This window comes from Diabrotica virgifera, chromosome 5, assembly GCF_917563875.1.
Source record: "Diabrotica virgifera virgifera chromosome 5, PGI_DIABVI_V3a".
NCBI lineage: Eukaryota > Metazoa > Arthropoda > Insecta > Coleoptera > Chrysomelidae > Diabrotica > Diabrotica virgifera.
In genome coordinates this window covers 183,477,766-183,499,374 of record NC_065447.1, presented here as the reverse complement: position 1 = coordinate 183,499,374, position 21,609 = coordinate 183,477,766, and the positions used below count along the sequence as shown (strand labels likewise).

Sequence of the window (21,609 nt, the reverse complement as noted above, 5' to 3'; positions counted from 1 at the left end):
TGTATAGTTGTGTCAGTATGGGTAGGTTTATGATATATGGAGAACTCATGTTTGTTGTGTAGTCTGGAAATCGTTACATCTAGAAAGTTTATAGAGTTATTCTGTTCTGTTTCTACTGTAAACTCAATATTATTATGAAGTGAATTAATATATGATAGAAATTGGTCAAGTTGTCTGTTAGTTCCTGTAAAGCATACTAGTATTCAATAATCAAATATACACAAACAACAGTGCAGGACTTATTATGGGTAATCCTCTAAGCCCATTGCTATCAGATATATTTATGAACCAACTTGAAACAACAATTTCTAAACATCCCGTATTTAAACAGTTCTTATATTGGTGGAGATACGTGGATGATATACTAGTATGCTTTACAGGAACTAACAGACAACTTGACCAATTTCTATCATATATTAATTCACTTCATAATAATATTGAGTTTACAGTAGAAACAGAACAGAATAACTCTATAAACTTTCTAGATGTAACGATTTCCAGACTACACAACAAACATGAGTTCTCCATATATCATAAACCTACCCATACTGACACAACTATACACAATTCATCATCCCATCCTACACAACACAAATTAGCAGCCTACCATAGCATGATACATAGACTGACAGAAATTCCCATGACAAAAAATAACTTCGAAATAGAACTAAACATCATTAAACAAATAGCAGTAAACAACGGCTATAACGAACAAACAGTTAACAAAATTTTAAACCAAAAACTCCATAAGAAAGCCCTGAAATTAGTGTATCCACCACCACAGAAAGAACCCAGTACCTTCTGCTCTCTCACATATACTGGCAAGATAACAACAACAATAGCCAGATACATAAAAAAGAAAGGAATAACACCAGCTTTCAGAACTAACAACAACTTAAGCAAATATATTAAGAACAATAAAAGCCGAAAGAGAAAGCAACTACAGAGTGGTGTGTACAAACTAACTTGTGGTGACTGTCCGAAAACGTACATCGGTCAAACTGGCAGAACTTTTGACAAACGGATAGCAGAACACAAAAGGGCATTCAACAATAGAAAAACAGACACTTCTACATACGCACTTCACCTTCTAGATCATAATCATTCTTTCAATGAAGAGTTTAAAATTCTACATATTCAAAATAAAGGCCTTAAGCTATCTTTTTTAGAATCTATGGAAATTAATAAACTGAAAAATACAGATATAATTCTGAATGACCAACTCGAGACAAACAGCTCCCCACTCCTCAACCTCTTCAGTTGAAGATTAAAAAGGCAAACACATTGTAAACTATATTACTTGAGGAAGGCACTCCGCCGAAACAGCTGTAGTCACTTAGATATAATAAATTTTGTGGAAGTATAGAAAACAAACGTTTTCAGTTTTTTATTGTTAGATTAAACAAATTGTAACACTTAAAATAAAATACCAAAAATTAAAAATACCGTTAATAGTTAGGTTATATTTATGAAGTGTAGCCTCCGGCAGCGCAGTTGCTATTCCCTTGATGAATAGTAGAAAATCTAAATAAATATATTTGCTAACAAATTATCAGTAGTAATTGCACAAGAGCTCTAAAATTATTGAATTCTTCCCGAGTGACACTTTGACAGTTTTAATTTCAAATTATGAAACTATGTCAAAGTGTCACGTGGGAAAAAATTCTATATTAATTTTAGAGATCGAGTGCAATATGTTGCGATTATTTCAGAAATAAAACTGTTCAAAACCAAAATTTTATTGTAATTAGTACAAATTAGTACAATTAAACACACAGTTGTTATAAATATTTTACGGTTGAAAGTGATCACTTTTATAATTTTTAAAACAATAATTGTCATTAATGTCACGGAATGTATTTTTTCATAGCAACGAAGGGCATCTGACGTTATATACTTGACGACGGGAAATGATCAAAAATTGTCAGTTTAATTTAGATTTCTGTAGCTTTCTATTGGTCAGAATCTCCTATGAATGAAATAATCATTAATATCTGTCACCGTCCTATATACATATAATCGAATTAACAAAAACACCATTTTATAATATACAATTTGTATTTGCATTATTACAAAACTTAAAAGATTTAAGAATTTTATAATTTTAGACAAAATAAAAATTTCGTATGACAGTAATGACGATGACAGTTACATAAAGCTTTTGCATGATGGCCGATTTCGATGTTTAATCTATAGTTGTTATCAATATTGAATAAGTACCTACCTAATTACTAAATCTGTAAAATTGTGATTAATATTTTATAAATATAATTGCAATATACTACAGAAGTTCACTTTCTGACATAATTAATAATAACGTAAATTTTGTACAATATTTTTAATAATTAAAGTAAATAAATTTTAAGTTCACTCAAATTAATTATCGATTAGCCATCGAACACTTACATTCAATCTCAATTTATTTTGATTAATCGCGGCAGGTAAATTAAAATTCTTCTTTCAGTACAATAAAGTGTTACTTTACTGCCGCAAATGGCGTCAAATGAGTACAGTAATGAATGACTTTAGTGACCGTTGGCGATAAAATAATACATTTTCGGGCCACGTTATATTCTTATCAGTTTTTTGTAGCTGGAATATTTTATGCGCCACACATTTTTACGGTGTTCAGCGGTTTTTTATTCTTGTTTGTTATTTACGCAAATATATAGACCCCCTTACGAATACTTCTCATTTAATATTTTCTATTTATTAAAAATAACTTTAAAAAAACTTTTGTTTATTTATGAGCAAACGTGTTTTTTACAGGATTATTTAGAGCGGTTATCTCAGAAAGTGGATCTCCTCTGTGTCCGCAATATTTCCAATCTAGTCCAAAGAAGTACGCAGATGAGTTGGCTACACTAATTGATTCTTCTTTTAAGGGAAATTCGGAAGCCTTAGTAGCGTTATTGCGAAAACAAACGCCTGAAAAACTTACTAGATTATCTAATGCCATAAAGGTAAGAATAATAAATCACTAAGAACAATCGCCATTTCATTTATTATTGAAGTAAAAACCTCGAATGTAAAACGGTAGTTAAACTTTTTAATAAAGTTTTTTAAATCATCCAATTTAATTTATCCATTACCAATACATGAAAATGGTTTCAGTCCCATCAGACCACTACCAGTGGGAACATAAAAATAAGCAGATAATAGCACTTTAGCATACGTCTAAGCATCAGTATATGGAAGTGGCCACATAAATGTTTCAAAATACCTTTAAATTGCATGGATAAAATATTAAAAATAATTAACATAACGACATTGATTCGACGTTAAACGATTTATATTATTAACGGGATATACAAACATACATATAGTGTCCAGACTGGAGCTGGTTCACGCGTTGTTTGAGTCTCTTCTGGTTTACTTCTCTGTTGGTAGAGTAGGGCTGTACTTCCTTGCCTAATCACATTCGTGAGACATCTCAGAATAAGGTTCAAGAAGGCACCAACGTGAAAAGTGGTCCAATTTTTTTTAACAATTTTTGATCAAATTTCAAAAATCAATATTTTCGACCAAGACAGTTTTTTTAGGTTCTTTGGACCATTTTGGACAAAAAAGGTCTCTATAATTTTTCTCTAAAGTTGATCGGTTTCGAGTTATAAGCAATTTAAAATTGAGAAAAACGAAAAATGGCGATTTTAAAGTTATTACTATGAAAGTCTGAATGCGACTAAATCAAAGATTAAAGCCACCCTACAAGGTCCTGAAGGAATTTTTGTCATTATTTTATTACGAAGCTATGGTGAGCTAATGTTGAGTGCGAGAGAGATGCCATTCCGACAGTCAATGGTGCATCTTACTCGCACTCTGTTAAAAATAACAGTTAAGTAATAAATTAATGACACACATTTGTTCAGGATCATGAAGAGGGGCTTTAACCTTTGATTTAGTCACTTTCTGATTTTCATAATATTAATTTTTAACAGAGTTATTTATAAAGTCTGAAAAATGGCCGCATTCGAGTTTTTCAAATTTTAAATTGCTTATAACTTGAAAACTATCAACTTTGGAGAAAAATTACCGAAGACTTTTTTTTGTCCAGAATAGTCCAAAAACCCCAAAAAAAATTGTCGGGAGCGAAACAATTTATTTTAGCAATTTGAATAAAATTTTTTTTTTAATTTGGACCACTTTTCGCGTAGGCGACTTCTTGAACCTTACTCTGGGGTGTCTCACGAATGTGATTATGCAAAGAAATATCATGGGAATATATTTTCCAACGAACCCGCCGTTTTTGTCTTGTCTATACGGTATTTATTTAAAGAAAGTCAACTGAATACTCCGTAAATAATGCGATGAAATCTTAAATTGATTTCCCTTAAAGATTCACTCCACTTAAGCCTTGACTTGACCTAACAAGGTCAGGGTAGCCTTGATGATTTCCAATCTCCGATAGGAGTGGCATAAGAAGAAGAAGCCTTGACTTTTTAGATTTGAGAGCTGTTTGGTTACTATGCATTCTAAAATCGATTCCGTCCTTCCTGTATATTTTTTTCACGTATATTTGTGTATAATCATTAATGCCAATTAACCACTATTGTTATGAGTATGATTTTGACGTTTCGATTTCAACTTCAATATCGTTAAAAGAATTGCTTCAGAGCAATATTTATTTATTTTTTTTTTTAGATTAGCAGTACCCATTTAACCTTAATTTGTTGTTTTGGGATGTATGTCTTTCGCCGATTTTACGTTATGCTGCTTTAGCACATTAGATTATAATTTTGTTGTTACCTTTTCTTATAATTCCGTTAAGAAAACTAATATTTCTCTTGAAGCTCCCATCTTAATTATTTCAATAATTGCTTCGTTTTAGCATGCTTGTCATTGTTTAGTCAAAAAAATATGAGTATTTTAATTTTGGTCCCAAATGTACAGCCACTCTATTACTCACTACCTTTTCAGGGATTTCTTAAGCGCAATTATATGTTTACACTCTTTTTTGTGTATTATAATAAATACTCCCTCTTTTCATTAATCTTTTTGGATATCCCGTTTAGATTCTAGATTCTTATATTGACTATCCGTTTCATTTGCATCGTTTATCTTCTGTGATCAGTCCTGATCCGAGGATTGGTAAAAATTTTTCTAACAATGAATCTTTTTACCAAATAAGGTGGTTAGCCTGTTGTACAACCTTCCTACTTTCACCGAGCTTAAGACCGGCTGTAGTAATCTATCCAATTTACTCACAAGCTAATCCTAGGCATAGTTCCCTTTATTCAATCTATGAGGTAGGTAGCTACATAAACGATCACCTGTGCTATATATGTGTCAGGTTTCTCGAGTTTTTCAGGAATTCTATTTTGTTTAGCGATTTCTTCTATATTTAAGTAGTTGCTTGGCTATTTAGTTTTCACATGCCGTCCAGTTACATGTAGACAATTCCCACTTTCAATTTTATACTGGTCTTTCTCATCAATCGTGTACAATCTTATAAATATCTTTGTGTGTGTGTTTTTAATAGAAGCTCGACTGTATTCTCTACTAAACTTCTTCCAATACTTTTTCAAGATATGATAGACAATATATTTTGGCATCTAAATTTCTAATATGCTAGTTTTTATTTATCTTGCTACACTATAAAATTACTCTACCCACCTATATCGTATCTAGGTAAACCTTCTCTAATTTTTCACAAGATGCTCAAAAGATATTAATATAACTCACTCCAAACCGATTTAAGAAATAGCCAGATAAACATTAACTTTGCAATTTCTAGTTACGTCATTTACCTATAAACGATCCCGTCCAATCGATATTCATCTATAATGTATGGTTACCAGTTATCGAGGATAGTGATAGTGATAGTGCCTTAATATATCACCCGATGCACAAAGATTTTATGGATGGAAAATTTTCGGATATACCTTTGTTAATAGGCTACAATTCAGAAGAAGCTATTTATTATCCGGGTAAGTTTGCAATAATTAACATTTAATACAGTCGAACCCTCTTTGTTGGCTAGTAGAGATAAGTGTATCGAATATACGTAATAATAGTACATACTATTTACACACATATACATACGTGTATGTATGTGTATAAATAGTATGTACAATTTATACACATACTATACAGGGTGTTTGACAAAGAATGAGCCATAGCTTAACCTCAGATTCCTGAGCTTAAAATAGGTCTATTTAAGCTAACTTACCTTAGTACGAAATTTGATAATAACTTATATACACGGTATCAAAATTAAACCTTTATTTTATTTATTCTTGAATATTTCCTGGCAGGCATGAGATAACAACACGAAATTTGGTGGGCAGCTGGTTTTTTGGGACGAGAAATCTAAATTCGCCACCAAAAATTATGTATAACCTACCCAGAGGGCGCTACATACGTCTTCCGGCGGTGATATAATAATTTAAATTTTGTTATCCCTCACTGTACATACTTTTTGAATCAAAACTTTTGTTCTCTAAGTACTTTTACTTAAAAAAGGTATACTATATCCATCTCGCTAAACGCAACTGTTTTCGAGATAAACGCATTTTAAATCTGCGGTGCATGTTGTTACACCCGAAAAAAAAAAGACTTGAAACCATAATAATTATGCAAGTTCTCATATTTATGTTATTGCACTGCAAATTGCATTTGAAGATATTTGCTATACATTTTTGGATATTTTTATGGTTTTAAGTTTATTTTTTTGGTGTGTAACGACAATGATATTGTGCAAGTAATATGTTGTATCGCAAATTTAAAATGCGTTTATCTCGAAAACAGTTCAGTTTAGCGATTTAAATTTAGTATACCTTTTTTAATGTAAGTAAAAATATTAGGAGGACAAAATTTTTGATTCAAAAAGTATATAGAGTGGAGGATAAAAAAATTGAACGTATTAAATCAGCGCTGAAAGACTTATGTGGCGAATCTGGGTAATATACCCACTTCCACGAACATACGCCGGTTTTGGATTACTTCGACAACGAATATTTTACTGTGCAAAATAAGAAGAACGAAAGTAAATTGCAAATTACATTCTTGTTTATTGGAATAATTATTAGCGCCATTTACTTTCGTACTTCTTATGTTGCACAGTAAAATATTCGTTGTCGAATTAATCCAAAACAGGCGTATGTTCGTGGAATGGCCCATACATCATTTTTGGTGGCGAATTTAGACTTCTCGTCCCAAAAAATCCCCGCCTCCCAAATTTCGTGTTGTGCTCTGATGCCTGCCAGGAAATATTCAAGAATAAATAAAACAAAACTTTAACTGTGACACCCTGTATTTCGGTTATTATTAACTTTCGTACTAAGGTAAGTTAGCTTAAATCGACCTATTTTAAGCTCGGGAATCTAAGGTTAAGCTATGGTCGATTCTTTTTCAAACACCCTGTATACTGTAAAGGTCATTTTGTCAATAATACATGGACCAGGGCTGATCTGTGAAAAAACGTTTATTTTTGGATGTGAGAGGTGGCATTCAGATTTTTGCAGATAAAGTTAGGTGACAACTTCAGTAATAATAATTGACTTATGCTTCTTCTCAAATATGCCCGGAACAATAATAAAAAAAATAGGATAGAAATCCTTTGTAAAAGGTATAAAATTTTTTTATTAAAAATCCCTTAAAAGGGCTACATCACAACAAAACGTTTTCGATTTTTATAAAAAATCATCATCAGTGTTCGATAAACTGGATGCTAGCTGAGCCACAAAAGAAAAATATCTGGGTAAAAACCCTTTACATAAAATATAGATGCCTTAAAAGTGCATACTTCAATAAAAAGGCCTGTGATGGTCACATGGCAAACAGGATAATGCCCTAAGGTAAAGTATACAGGTTTCCCAACACGTGGGATCCAAATTGAGTTGATCACATTTCAATGACTTAATGGCAACTTTTTTATAAAAATCGAAAACATTTTGTTGTGATGTAGCCCTTTTAAGGGATTTTTAATAAAAAAATTTTATACGTTTTACAAAGGATTTCTTTTCAATTTTGTGATTGATAGTATACAGCCAACTACAGGAAAACTTTTTCTTTTCCTTGTGGATTTTAATAATAAAAAAATTAAAATATTTAAAAATTTCGAAAAACATCGATTTTTTTCTATTTTTTTTGCATATAACTTACGATTCGTTTTGGAACAAAGTCGTACTGAGATAAAATAAAGATAATTGAATTTTGTATAATACATGACTCCTTAAAAATGTCTTTAAAGTATTACCCTTTCTGCAATATAGCAATAAATACAAAATAAGGGGGCAAAATAAGCCTGTTGTTATTTTTTTAGGTTTTTAAACACTTCGGTGGCACTTAAAACCTCAGTAATTCGCTTAGAAAATTTTTATGGCATAGTGAAGGCGTCTACCAAATTTCATTAAAATCGAAATTTCATTTTTCACTAAAATTTCATTAAAATCGAAAATCATTCAATCGAAAATCAATTTGCATAATAAGTTTGCAATATAATTTTTTTAAAAAAGTTCAAATTTTTTAAAAACTTTCTGAACAAAAAGTATATTATTTAGAAATTGGCTATTTTTTACATATAAAGAGGCGCCCTACCTATCTAATACACTTTGCAGAATTAAAATCAGATTATTTAAGCGGCCTTAGCAATGTCTTAAAATTATAAACAGTTTTTGGCTTATAAACAAATAGCTTTGCTTAACAACAACAAAATTAATTTTTATCAACGCAAATAATCAAAACCGGTATAATTTGACTTATACTTTCAAATGCTGTAAGCATAATTGAGGAGTTTGCTGTAAAAAGGGTGCAGCTCCATATTTGGTAATTTTTGGGAAATTGAAAAAAACTGTTTTTCAATAAAAGTTTTTATTTTAACCCGAAAGACATAATATCAATCGATGACAAACATATTTAGTCAATACTTGAGACTATTTTGAAGTAGATAATTTTTGAAAAAATAAGAAAAAAAATTGAAAAATGGTTGGACTTGCATCTTTCTTGCACCAAACACGTGAAATAATGCTTCTTTACCACCATTTTTGAGAAAAAAAAAAAACAAATTCCCAACAAAACTCTTTATTCGGTTACAACAATCAAACAACTATGGTTTTCCTCTTACACAAATAAGAAAAAATCAGTAAAAAGAAACAGGTTGATGTCACAAAATAGCATTCATAAAAAAATAAAACATTAAACACACGGGCAAACACATCCTTCCTTCATCTACCTTAAAGCCACGCAGTAATGATAGCGACAAATAAGTTAAAACAAATCAGCTGCCCTGACGGCCCAGCGTCAATAGAAGATGACCTTGCATTCTACGAAAATCACCGAACATTCACAATCGTTTGGTGCAAAAAGGATGCAGGTCCGGAGCTGCACCCTTCTTGCACGCAATGACTGAAGAGGCAGATCCATAAAGACGTATAATTCCTTTATTTATTATCGGATTTGCATCGTTCTTATACCAGTCAATCCGCCAATTTTTTTAAATTATGGCATAAGTTTCCACCCAAAACGGTCTAAAGATGGAGCTGCAACCTTCTTACAGCAAACTCCTCAATTGCCACTTTATTTTTTAATCAAAAGTTATTCGGGTTCAAAAATTGCAATTTTTCTATTTTTTGGAAGTTTAACCGCGTTAATCTCGAAAACTATGCATCCTACGAAAAAACTTGTAAGAACACTTTTTTCTTAGAATTACTCAAGAAATACAGAAAAAATGTGGTGTTTTACGAAAAATCGCTATTATGCAATTCCTCAAGTTCTTTGTTTATAACAATCTTATCGACATCCGGATCAACTGTTACCCAAAAAATTCGTGTTCTACGGGTCAAAAGACTTAAAAAGGCTTGGGTAAGTCCATCTAAATATAGCAGGCCGTTGCACCCCCCTGGCGACAAAATTAATTTGTTTATAAGCCAAAAAATTGTTTATAACTTTTAAACATTAGTGAGGCTGCTTAAATAATCCGATTTTAATTATGTTAGGTGTATTAGATAGATAAAGCGCCTGTTTATATGTTAAAAAATTAGCAACCTTTTAAATAGTCTATATTTTGTTCAGAAGGTTTTTAAAAATTTAAACTTTTTTAAAAAAATTTAGATTGCAGAATTGTTATGCAAAATCAAGAATTTTTTAAGCGAATTACGAAGGTTCTCTGTGCAACCAAAGTGGTTGAAAAACATTGAAGAAAATAGGCTTATTTTGCCCCTTCTTTTTTATTTATTGGTATTTTGCAGAAACGGTAACAATTTAAAACATTTTTAAACAGTCGTATATCATACAAAATTTAATTATCTTTTTCTGCAACCGTGTTAAAAATGCAATTTTTAGCACTCCATACGAGCGTTAAAAATGCCACTTTAAGGCACTAGTGCTTTAAAATATTTTCTTCTACAACCACTATTCAAAAGGCACTTTTCTGCACGGTTTTATGTTAGCAAACTTGATATTTCCTCACAGTATAAGATATTTGACATTAGTGTGCAGAAAAGTGACGTTTCTGTGCCGCAAAGTGACGTTTCTGTGCCGCAAGGTTCTTTTCTGCACAGTTGACTACCTCATTCTGAGTAACGTTATATTCTGTTTACATCCGTGGACTACCGCATTCTGAGTAACGTTATATTCTGTTTACATCCGTGGTTAAACTTTAGACAAATATATAACCTATAAGACAATTATTATATTTAACAAATTGAAGAATCTCAGATGCAGAATCCACCAATTTAATATAAGAATCAAAATGGTAAATAGTATTTTAAAACTGAGATTCTTCTTGTTGAAAGTTCTTACTGGTACATCCTTAATCTGCGACTTTTTCAATTAATAAGCCAGCAGACGACGAATATAGAAAACGAAAGGGAAACGATCACATTTCGCTTTCATTCGTCTAGGAAAAACGGACAGCAGAGGAACTTTCAGTACTCAAATCCGAGTAAAGGAAATAAAAATAATAAATGATGGTTTTGCTTGTTTTCGATTCAGAGGGTTGCACACAAGCCAGACAGGCACTGTTTCTACCCTTTCAGGCGTCGTCAGTGGCTTTCAATAGTGTGCCCACCTCTGAATCGAAAAATAGCTCTACCATCATTTTAAAGGGAATCTGAAAAATAATTCAGATTTCCCATCAGACGCGATACAGCGACATCTACTAACAAATTGAAGAATCTCAGATGCAGAATCCACCAATTTAATATAAGAATCAAAATGGTAAATAGTATTTTAAAACTGAGATTCTTCTTGTTGAAAGTTCTTACTGGTACATCCTTAATCTGCGACTTTTTCAATTAATAAGCCAGCAGACGACGAATATAGAAAACGAAAGGGATATATTCGTCTATATTCGTCTATATTCGTCGTCTGCTGGCTTATGAATTGAAAAAGTCGCAGATTAAGGATGTACCAGTAAGAACTTTCAACAAGAAGAATCTCAGTTTTAAAATACTATTTACCATTTTGATTCTTATATTAAATTGGTGGATTCTGCATCTGACATTCTTCAATTTGTTAGTAGATGTCGCTGTATCGCGTCTGATGGGAAATCTGAATTATTTTTCAGATTCCCTTTAAAATGATGGTAGAGCTATTTTTCGATTCAGAGGTGGGCACACCATTGAAAGCCACTGAGGACGCCTGAAAGGGTAGAAACAGTACCTGTCTGGCTTGTGTGCAACCCTCTGAATCGAAAACAAGCAAAACCATCATTTATTATTATTATTATATTTAACTATAGCATAGAAACTAAATTATGGATGTTACAACTGTTTTATTTTACAATTTTATTCTTATTAAATATTTTATAAAATATAGTAATGAAACACAGACTTACTCACAATCATTTAATTATACTTTGACGACCGGTTTCGATCTCTACAATATACAGATCATCTTCAGGTCGGCGTTACAAGTAGTTAAATGCTACAATAAGAGAAAACTTGTGTTAGACCAGTGTCTGATTGAAGAGATGTTAATAGAAAGCCAAATTTAAAAAATTTTTTTATAAAATTTTTTGAAATAAAGGTTTGCAACTGTTGACATTTCAGAATATTGGTATATACAAAGTCAAACCTATGAGTAAAAATGCTCATAGGCATGTATGTGCAAATGGGTGCATACAGTTTGAATTTGTTGAGATTAAAATTTTTAACCATTAAAAAACAAAATAAACATAAACTGACTTAAATATGCTTCCAAATTCAAAGTAGTAATAATAAAAGAGATAGTAATATTGTTCTAATCTACTTACATGCCGTTACAAGGATTGCGTTGCAAATTAGTTGTTGTCATATTAGTACGTCCAAATTATGCTAATTGGTTTGTTGGGATAGTGATAGGGTAAACAGACATGTTACGTAGGTTAAAACACAGTAAGATTTCGAATTTGGAATGGATCCCTTTTTCAGGATCCATTCCAAATTCGAAATCTTACTGTGTTTTAACCTACGTAACATGTCTGTTTACCCTATCACTATCCCAACAAACCAATTAGCATAATTTGGACGTACTAATATGACAACAACTAATTTGCAACGCAATCCTTGTAACGGCATGTAAGTAGATTAGAACAATATTACTATCTCTTTTATTATTACTACTTTGAATTTGGAAGCATATTTAAGTCAGTTTATGTTTATTTTGTTTTTTAATGGTTAAAAATTTTAATCTCAACAAATTCAAACTGTATGCACCCATTTGCACATACATGCCTATGAGCATTTTTACTCATAGGTTTGACTTTGTATATACCAATATTCTGAAATGTCAACAGTTGCAAACCTTTATTTCAAAAAATTTTATAAAAAATTTTTTTAAATTTGGCTTTCTATTAACATCTCTTCAATCAGACACTGGTCTAACACAAGTTTTCTCTTATTGTAGCATTTAACTACTTGTAACGCCGACCTGAAGATGATCTGTATATTGTAGAGATCGAAACCGGTCGTCAAAGTATAATTAAATGATTGTGAGTAAGTCTGTGTTTCATTACTATATTTAATATGGACTCACATATGCAACCCATTCAATATTTAAATATTTTATATTTATCAAATAACCAATAAGGATTTAGCAACCTGTGCAAGAGACGTCGAATGAAGTAGGTTTTGTGTAAATCCGTGACTGCATAAATATAATGCCAATAATGTGTAATAATTGTTTAAATTTAAATAAATTAAGGCAGTGCATTAATTTTTAACTGATTTCTGTGCAATTTATTTAGGTATAAGGAATTTAAATTGATTAGTAGGTATTAATTAAATACAGTTTAAAATTTATCACATAGGTACCTATTATAATTATTCGTCGTTTGGAAATTGTGATTTTTATTTTTAGGAAAAACTCTGCTTGTAGAAAAAGTATAGTGTGAAACACGTGCAGAAAGGTAATTTCTCACTCGTTTGAATTGCGGCACTCGCTTGCGCTCGTACCGCAACTTTTCAAACTCGTGAGAAATTAGTACCTTTCTGCACTTGTTGCACAATATACTATTAAGGCACTGCAGTTCGTATTGACCGTATAGACAATTTTGATGCAATGTCAAAAAAATATAAAAATGGAATGTCAGTCAAGTTCAAGTAAAAGTTTTTGTAGATATTGTCCTGTAATTACGTTTGTCGAAAAAATATTGTATGATATGCGTGTTAAAAAGTACATTTTTAAGGCACTCATGTGAATTGCAGAAAACAAATGCGTGCCTTAAACGTGTACTTTTAAAAGTTATAAGCAAAGAAAGTAGAAAAAATTCGATGTTTTTCGAAATGTTTAAATATTTTAATTTTTTTATTAATGGTCCGGTCATATTTGAGAAGGAGCATACTCCCATTATAATTACTGAAGTTGTCACCTAACTTTATCTGCAGAAATCCGAATGCCACCCCTTACATCCACCTCAAAACAGATCCGTCTGGTCTAACAGTAGTGTAACTATTAGATATCTTACTATTACCAAACTACACTATATGCGCCTGTATAAAATAATAGTAAAATAAAATTACACTACATGTAAATCAAAATGTAAATTCATACTGGTTGGAACAAATTTTTTATCAAAGTTTAAGTGAGTGCAAAAGATATTTTCACGAAAGTATCCAAATCATATAAGGTGAACATTGTTTAAATAATTAAAAAGGGGTAAATTTGCACAATATTTACTTTTTCAACTTCTGAGGTAATTTACGTTTCAAGGAAGGCCTTTAGGATTTTTTTCTGCAAAGTTGAAGGATAAATCTTTCACATAAAACATTCACACAATTGATTTATTCTGCAAGTTATAAAAGAAACATTTTCCAAATGAATAGTTAAGTAGATCTCAAAAGCCAGCACTAAAGGAGAAAGTTGCCACTTAATAGTATCATCAGTATCATATTGCTTCTCACCACATGAATTAAATTGATAGCGATTTCTAACTCTTCCTCTATCTGTAGAACCTTTTTTATCGAATCTCGGGGTACACAGTACAACAGATCGACGTTTGAACGAGTCTCTCAGTCACTACTAGGATAGCCTAGTCAAAGCCCGAAATATATTATTTTTCAAAAAAACTCGTAACATGAAGTAAAACAACTTCTATGCAAAAGGTATATTTAATAAAATTTTAAAAATCCCAATGGATTAAATAAAATAGGTTAATTCAGAACGATTTCGGACCTATCAGTCCATCATCAGTGAATTTGTGAATACAATTCAATCTACATTACAGTATTGTGAAATTTGATAGGCTAAACGTCGATGTTACAAGAATACCTCCGGGAACATTGTGAGACTCTAAATCTAAACGATAACCCTAACAACCCTCTTGGGCTAAAGAGTTGCTTCAGATCTCGTTGGTCGAAGATGGTTATCAGGGTTCTCGTTTAGAGTCTCACCATGTTCCCGAAGGTATTCTTATAACATCGGCGTTTAGCCTATCTAATTTCACAATACTGTAATGTAGATTGAATTTTAAGTACATACAACCATTGTTTGGTTCTGGGGCTAGTTAGCAAGTAAACACGAATTCACTGATGATGGACTGATAGGTCCAAAAACGTTCTGAATGAACCTATTTTATTTAATCCATTGAGATTTTTAAAATTTTATTAAATATACCTTTTACATAGAAGTGGTTTTACTTCATGTTACGAGTTTTTTAACTATATGGTATACAGCCAACCCAGGGAACTACCCCCGTTTAGATTATTTTTCCTTCGACGTTTGACTGAAAAGTTTGGAGCACTCTTAGGTTTGACTAAAATAACAACAGTCAAAGGCCTAAAATGGAATTTATTTCGGGCTTTGACTAAGACCGTCAATCAGACCTGATGATTGCCTAGTCAAACCTAGGAGTGCCGGAAGTTTATGGTTTGACTATAACATCTGTATAATATATTATTTAATTTTAATACCTTCCATTCGAATTACTAAAACCTTCCAGATTATGTAGCAGCGCTAGCTTTTTCCTCAAGAATAAATGACAATCCTCAATCTCTAGTATTTGATAACCTTAATGTAGAAGATAAAACTCAAGCTGGAAATGACATAAAAGCAATATACGCTTCCTCATTTAAGGACAACAAAGGACTACTCTTAGAAGTAAGTGCACTCGTTTTAAATTTTTTAATTGTTAGATGTGTAATAAAAAGTAATGGATATCTATCATCATACCTGACACCATTTTTGAGTAGTTTCTTAGGTGATTTAATTCAAAACATCTAATTATCGTTTACAATATGCTAATGGTTATATTAATACACCCGTTAGCGTTTGTAAAAGTATCATCAGTTCAGGAATTTTCACATTAACATTAACAATAACAAACCTAATATCAATACAAAAACAGTAGTGGAATGTAGAGGAAACATTAGATTGAAAGTAATGAAGATAATATTAAACTCATTAAAACATTTAATATTCACACTATATTCATGTAATTTCAAGTCGAAAAGACGTTAGTTTTCAAGATAACTACAGGCTGAGCAGATGTAAGCTGCTTTTTATTTAATATTTAACAATAATTTCTTCAGTTATCTTTTGTTATTTAGGAACCTAAAACTTATTTCTTCTTCCATATTATCCTCATGCATTGTTTAAATTTTGATAATATGTCTTCCTTGTCTCGCGCTAGTCTTACTATCCTATTTTCTGCCTTGCTGCTGTGTGTTCGTTTCATTCTTGTTTCCGTTTTGTTACCCATGTAATATTCTGTATTCTACAATATATATCCCTCTTATGTTCTCACTTCTCTCTCTATCCACAAAAGCGTTTCCCTGATATTATTCGGAGTATTCTTATCTCTGTCTTTTTTAGCAGATGATTCGTTTTGGATATGTTTGGGTCCTTTCTCCACGGTGAATTTCACTGTAGGTCTAATTACTGTTATATATTTACTGTTATACAGGGTGTCCCGAAAAGATTGGTCATAAATTATACCGCAAATTCTGGATTTAAAAATAGGTTGATTGAACCTCACTTACTTATATACAATAGTGCACACAAAAAAAGTTACCGCCGTTACAAAAGTTACAAAATGAAAATCGATTTTTTTCTTATATATAAAACTCTTAGAGATTTTTTATTGAAAATGGAAAATGGAAAATTTTTATTGAAGTGTCCTTCTTATGGCAGCAACATCAAAAAAAATTTAAGTGAAATTTGTGTACCACATAAAAATTTTATGGAGGTTTTGTTCCTTTAAACCCCCCGCCCCAAACTTTTGTGTACGTTCCAATTAAATTATTATTGTGGCACCATTAGTTAAACACATTATTTTTAAAACTGTTTTGCCCCTTTTTACTTTTTCTATAAGCCAGTGTTTATCGACATATTTTGAATATTTTTCCAATGCACCACATATTTGTATACGGCTAAGTACGATAATAGAGACGTGTTAATAATCTGAAAATTTATTTATAATTTATATTTTTTGGTATATTTTGAAAAAGAAGCCACATCTCGATAAAAGGTGACTTGTTAAAAAAAGACTACAAGGCAAAAAAGCTTCAAAAACACTGTGTTTAATTAATGGTACCACAATAATAGTTTAACTGGAACGTAACCAAACATTTGGGGGGTTTAAAGGAACAAAATCCCCATAAAATTTTTATGTAAATGTATTAAAACAGAAGCCGCATCTCGATAAAAACTGGGGTATCGAAAAAATATTAAGAGGCAAAAAAGTTTTAAAAACGTTGTGTTTAACTACTGGTACCACAATAATGAATAACTTGGAATGTACACAAAAGTTTGGGGAGTTTAAGGGAACAATACCCCCATAAAATTTTTATGGGGTAGACAAACTTCACCATAATTTTGTTTATGCTCCTGCCATAAAAGTGATAAATGTCTATTTTCAATAAAAAATTTTAAATAGTATTCGATATATTGAAAAAAATCGATTTTCATTTTGTAACTTCAAAGGGCTGTAACTTTTTTATGAGCACATTTGTACTAAGGTAAGTTAGGTTCAATCGAACTATTTTTGACCCCAGAATGGGTGGTATAATTTATGACCAATCTTTTCGGGACACCCTGTATATTATAGATTTTTTTGTTTTTCTCTCTTGTCTTATATTTTGTGTTTCAGACTATATTATTAGAGATTTTCTGGAAGTACCGGATACTCTTATAAATTTGAAATTTTTACTGGCAAAACTATCGCTAAAAATGCTCACGATTATTTGACTTTCAGACTAAGAGTAGTACTTAACATGTTAAATGACATTTCTGTACAAGTAAACTAGAGGATATTTCTTTAATAACTTATTTATCAGCAGATGTTTATTGTTTCATTTACAAAAATGTAAATCCCGAGCAACAGCCAATTAGTGAGAAAAAGAATTATAGGTTTTGTAATGTGGACTTCATAAGATTCTCTCAGAGAACTATGGTTTATTTTTTAAATAGGAGGAGCGATTTAAACGAACGCGCGAAAAATAAAGCCAGCTGATTGGTCGAAATAAAGCCGAATTCACACACAATCAATATCTGTCAAATTTTGACGTTTATCTGAAGTGTCATTATTGACAACTATTAATATCAATTATTGCCGTGTTAATATAATATATAGTGGAGTCACTGAAGGTGGATATGAGCTATTACCTCCGATTTCGTTGAACCTCCATCGATTGACATGAAAATTGGTGAGTGGTTAGAGGATATCTCAAGGAACAAAGGTGACATGGTGCCAACTTGCGCTTTTACCCTTAGGGTGGATGCCAGCCCTTCTCGGGGGTGAAAATTATTTTATTAAAAATAACTTCATAATTCGATAGAGGGACAAATTTCAAGCAAAATTTGTTATATAAAGTTATTAAAATAAATCAAAACTTTTTGAGTTATTAGAGATCAAAAATTTGAATTTTTCTTGAGAAAAATGCATGTTTTTAACCAATTTTTCATCAATAACTCAAAAAGTGTAAGTTTTTACAAAAAAGTTATTATTATCAAACTTGAAGCTAATAAAAAATAAAATAAATTTCTTACTAGAAAAACATTTTAGTATTAACTAAATGGGAGTTATAGGTAATTGAATGTATATTTTTTCGGCGAGTAAAAAACTCATAAGAATTCAAGCTAAAATAACGGGAAATTGATGCATTTTATAACATAAACTTATTAAACATTTGTCAAAGCACTTAAAAATATCTATCAAATGGGCCCCTGAACATGTTGATAGCGTTCAAAGTTATGCTCCAAAATTTTTTCAAACTTTACCTTTTAAAAATTTTTCCAAAAAATGTTATTGATTTTTTTAACTCCGTTCGTGTTTACGATATCAGGTTCATCTAAGAACTGTTTGAAAGTTAATTCCAAGTGCTATTTAAGCACGTTAAACCTAATCTTCTAAACCCCTTACTTTTTTAAAAAATAAAAGGTTAAATGACCACGTTTGCATGGTTCCCACAGCAAAATTTAAGATTTAAAGGTTTCTATCTCGGTTATTTTTTACCCTATTGGGACCGTGCAAGTTCGGCAAAGCGACCCCTATTTCTACGCTCTATACCAAAATTCGCACTTTTAATTATATTGGCCAACTATATTAGTCCTGGTTACTGGATAATTGTCAAGGCCATAGTCCAAAAAAATAATAAGAAGAAAAAATAAGATTCAGGTTATGTTATGAAAACGTCAACAATTGTATGTAGTAAATAAAATTAGTTATTAAAATGCAGTACTGCAAGCAAAATACAATTAATTAAATTTACCTTTATATAATAATTGCATATCATATCAATATTCTGGAGCAATATATCATTTTTCTGCTTCATTGACATAAGGTATGAAATATACGTCAATTTGACAATTTCAATTGACAATATGAATTATTTAAGATAGTTGCAATATTTCTCCGCGACTCGCACAGGGTCGTTTCTCGTTTCCCCTTCCAAGTACTTGCACACCGCGAATAGAAATGGTAAAACAGGTAAAATATTTGAAACAGAAAAAGCCACAATTTGGTTATATATAATTTTTTGCGTATACATATTGAGTATTTTTTTAGTTAGTATCAAAAGAATACGAGAATTAAAATAATTTTAAAAATTATGATTTTTTTAAATTATATCTTTTTTCAAAAACATGCATTCTAAACCGGTCAAAATTATAACATTACTTATGCTAATATAAAGAAGTTCTTGTAAGGATTACTATAAATTTTAATTTTTATGGAAACGGCGTCTGTTTTATTTTTTACTTTTTCCTAAAAAATTCGAAACGGTTCTTTTATTTTCATTATAACTTGCTTAATTTTGACGCTATTACCTTGTTCTGAAGCTCATTTGATAGGTATTCCGAAGTACTTTAACAAATGTTTAGCAGGAATATTTTATACATTGCATATTTTCCCGTTATTTAAGCTTGAATACTTAGATTTGAGTACTCGTCCAAAAAAATACATATTCAATTGCCAATAACTCACTTTAAACTAACATTAGTTTAGTTTTTTATATGAGAAATGTATTTAATTTTATATTATCTTCAATTTCAGTAATAATAACTTTTTTGTAAAAGCTTATAGTTTTTGATTTATACGTGAAAAACCGATTTAAACCATGAATTTTCTTACGAAAAAATAAAATCTTTAGTCTTTAATAACTCAAAAAGTGTTGATTTATTTTAATAACTTTATATAACAAATTTTGCCTATAATTTGTCCCTCTATGGACTTATGGTATTATTTTTAATAAAATAATTTTCACCCCCGGGAAGGGGTGGCATCCACCACCAGGGTAAAAGCGCAAGTTGGCATCATGTCACCTTTGTTCCTTGAGGTATCCTCTAATTACTCACCAATTTTCATGAAAATCGATGGAGGTTCAACGAAATCGGAGGTGAGAACCTTCAGTGACTGCACTAATAAAATTTTTGATATTTTCGTGAGTTTTCGTGACATCTTTATTGGAAATTATTCTTTTTATAACAACTGTAATTGGATAATTGGATATATTGTTTACGTTTTTCACGTTGTATTAAGTATGGATGCCTTACCAAGCACGAGTACGGGTAAAACAACTGAATGTCACCGACGAAAAAACGGCAGTCCAAATTGGGTCATTTGTCCCTTGCTGAGAAACAAAACGTAATAAACACGACCAGTAAATCCTAATTTCTTAAGTATCTTTATGTAGATATTACTGATTATCCCCATTTCCCTTATGTAATTCACGTTACCAGCTAATAAGACCTAAGTTATAAAAAGTATGTACTTTGTACGCACGTAAGAAGTTGTTATAGTTCTATTATTATGTTTTCAACGAAATACATATATTTTAAACACTTTAATTATATCTTTATTTCAATATTATATATATAACGTTAAAACTTCATTTTTAAGAACTTATGAGCAATTGCTTTTCTCTTGATGAATCGTAGAACATATAAAAGACGTCAGATTTTCTACACAAATTTTAATTTTTTTCGTCATATTTTAATACTAATTATTCTCCTTAGTATCCTTTTTTTACATTTTATTTCACTTTACATTATACTGTCGTTTTTATAAAAATTCGCTCCCAACATTTTTTTTAATTCGCCTAAATATATTCAAAATATTGTCTTATCAAAAATTACGATGTTTTGAAAATTGCCGCCGAAAATATGTTTACCCTGTGTAAATCAAACTTCTTATTTTACTCCTATTTAAAAAACGATCTGTAATTACCTTTATGAAAAATAGTTGGATAGTACTTTCATCCTGTAGATTTTAAAAAGTTTTAATTCAGGAGTAGCATCCCCTTCGAGCAATATGTTAGTCCTGAAGTTCTATCATAAGCTGCCGTTTCATTATTTTTTGTGTATATCTCTTTCACAACAAAAATGGGAGGTAGATTATAGAGAGGGGCTAAATTATGGAATAAATTAATTTTCTCTAAAATGGACGATTTTGGAGAGAAAAACTACGCAACAGGACGATTTTTGAAGTTATACTCTTTAGGCGCGATTGGGAGGGAATTTTTATTATTCTGCGCGCATGCGCACAGAGACAGTATGTTATTCGTTGCTAAATCTTTAAATTTATGTACGTATTAGTCCAAAAACGTATGGAAATAGTATATTAGTGTTTTTAGTGAATATATTTATTGTAATTTTTTTGTCTTTTAATTTGTCTACCTCGGGAGTAAGATAATACGTATTGCTAAGACATTTTTATAATTAATACTTCACTTCGTCTATTTGTTACCGTGATTT

The 21,609-nt window shown here is 31.0% G+C and overlaps 1 protein-coding gene across 1 annotated transcript in view; it reads left to right on the top strand.

The window, feature by feature from the left end:
- The window catches only part of LOC114333149 (venom carboxylesterase-6-like), a 92,073-nt gene that overhangs the window by 45,638 nt on the left and 24,826 nt on the right, over positions 1–21,609 (top strand). Inside the window, exons 6-8 of the mRNA XM_028282975.2 lie at positions 2,770–2,963; positions 5,735–5,927; positions 15,359–15,516. Of these exons, the coding sequence (XP_028138776.1) occupies positions 2,770–2,963; positions 5,735–5,927; positions 15,359–15,516 (545 nt within the window). The remainder of the gene's footprint in view (positions 1–2,769; positions 2,964–5,734; positions 5,928–15,358; positions 15,517–21,609) is intronic.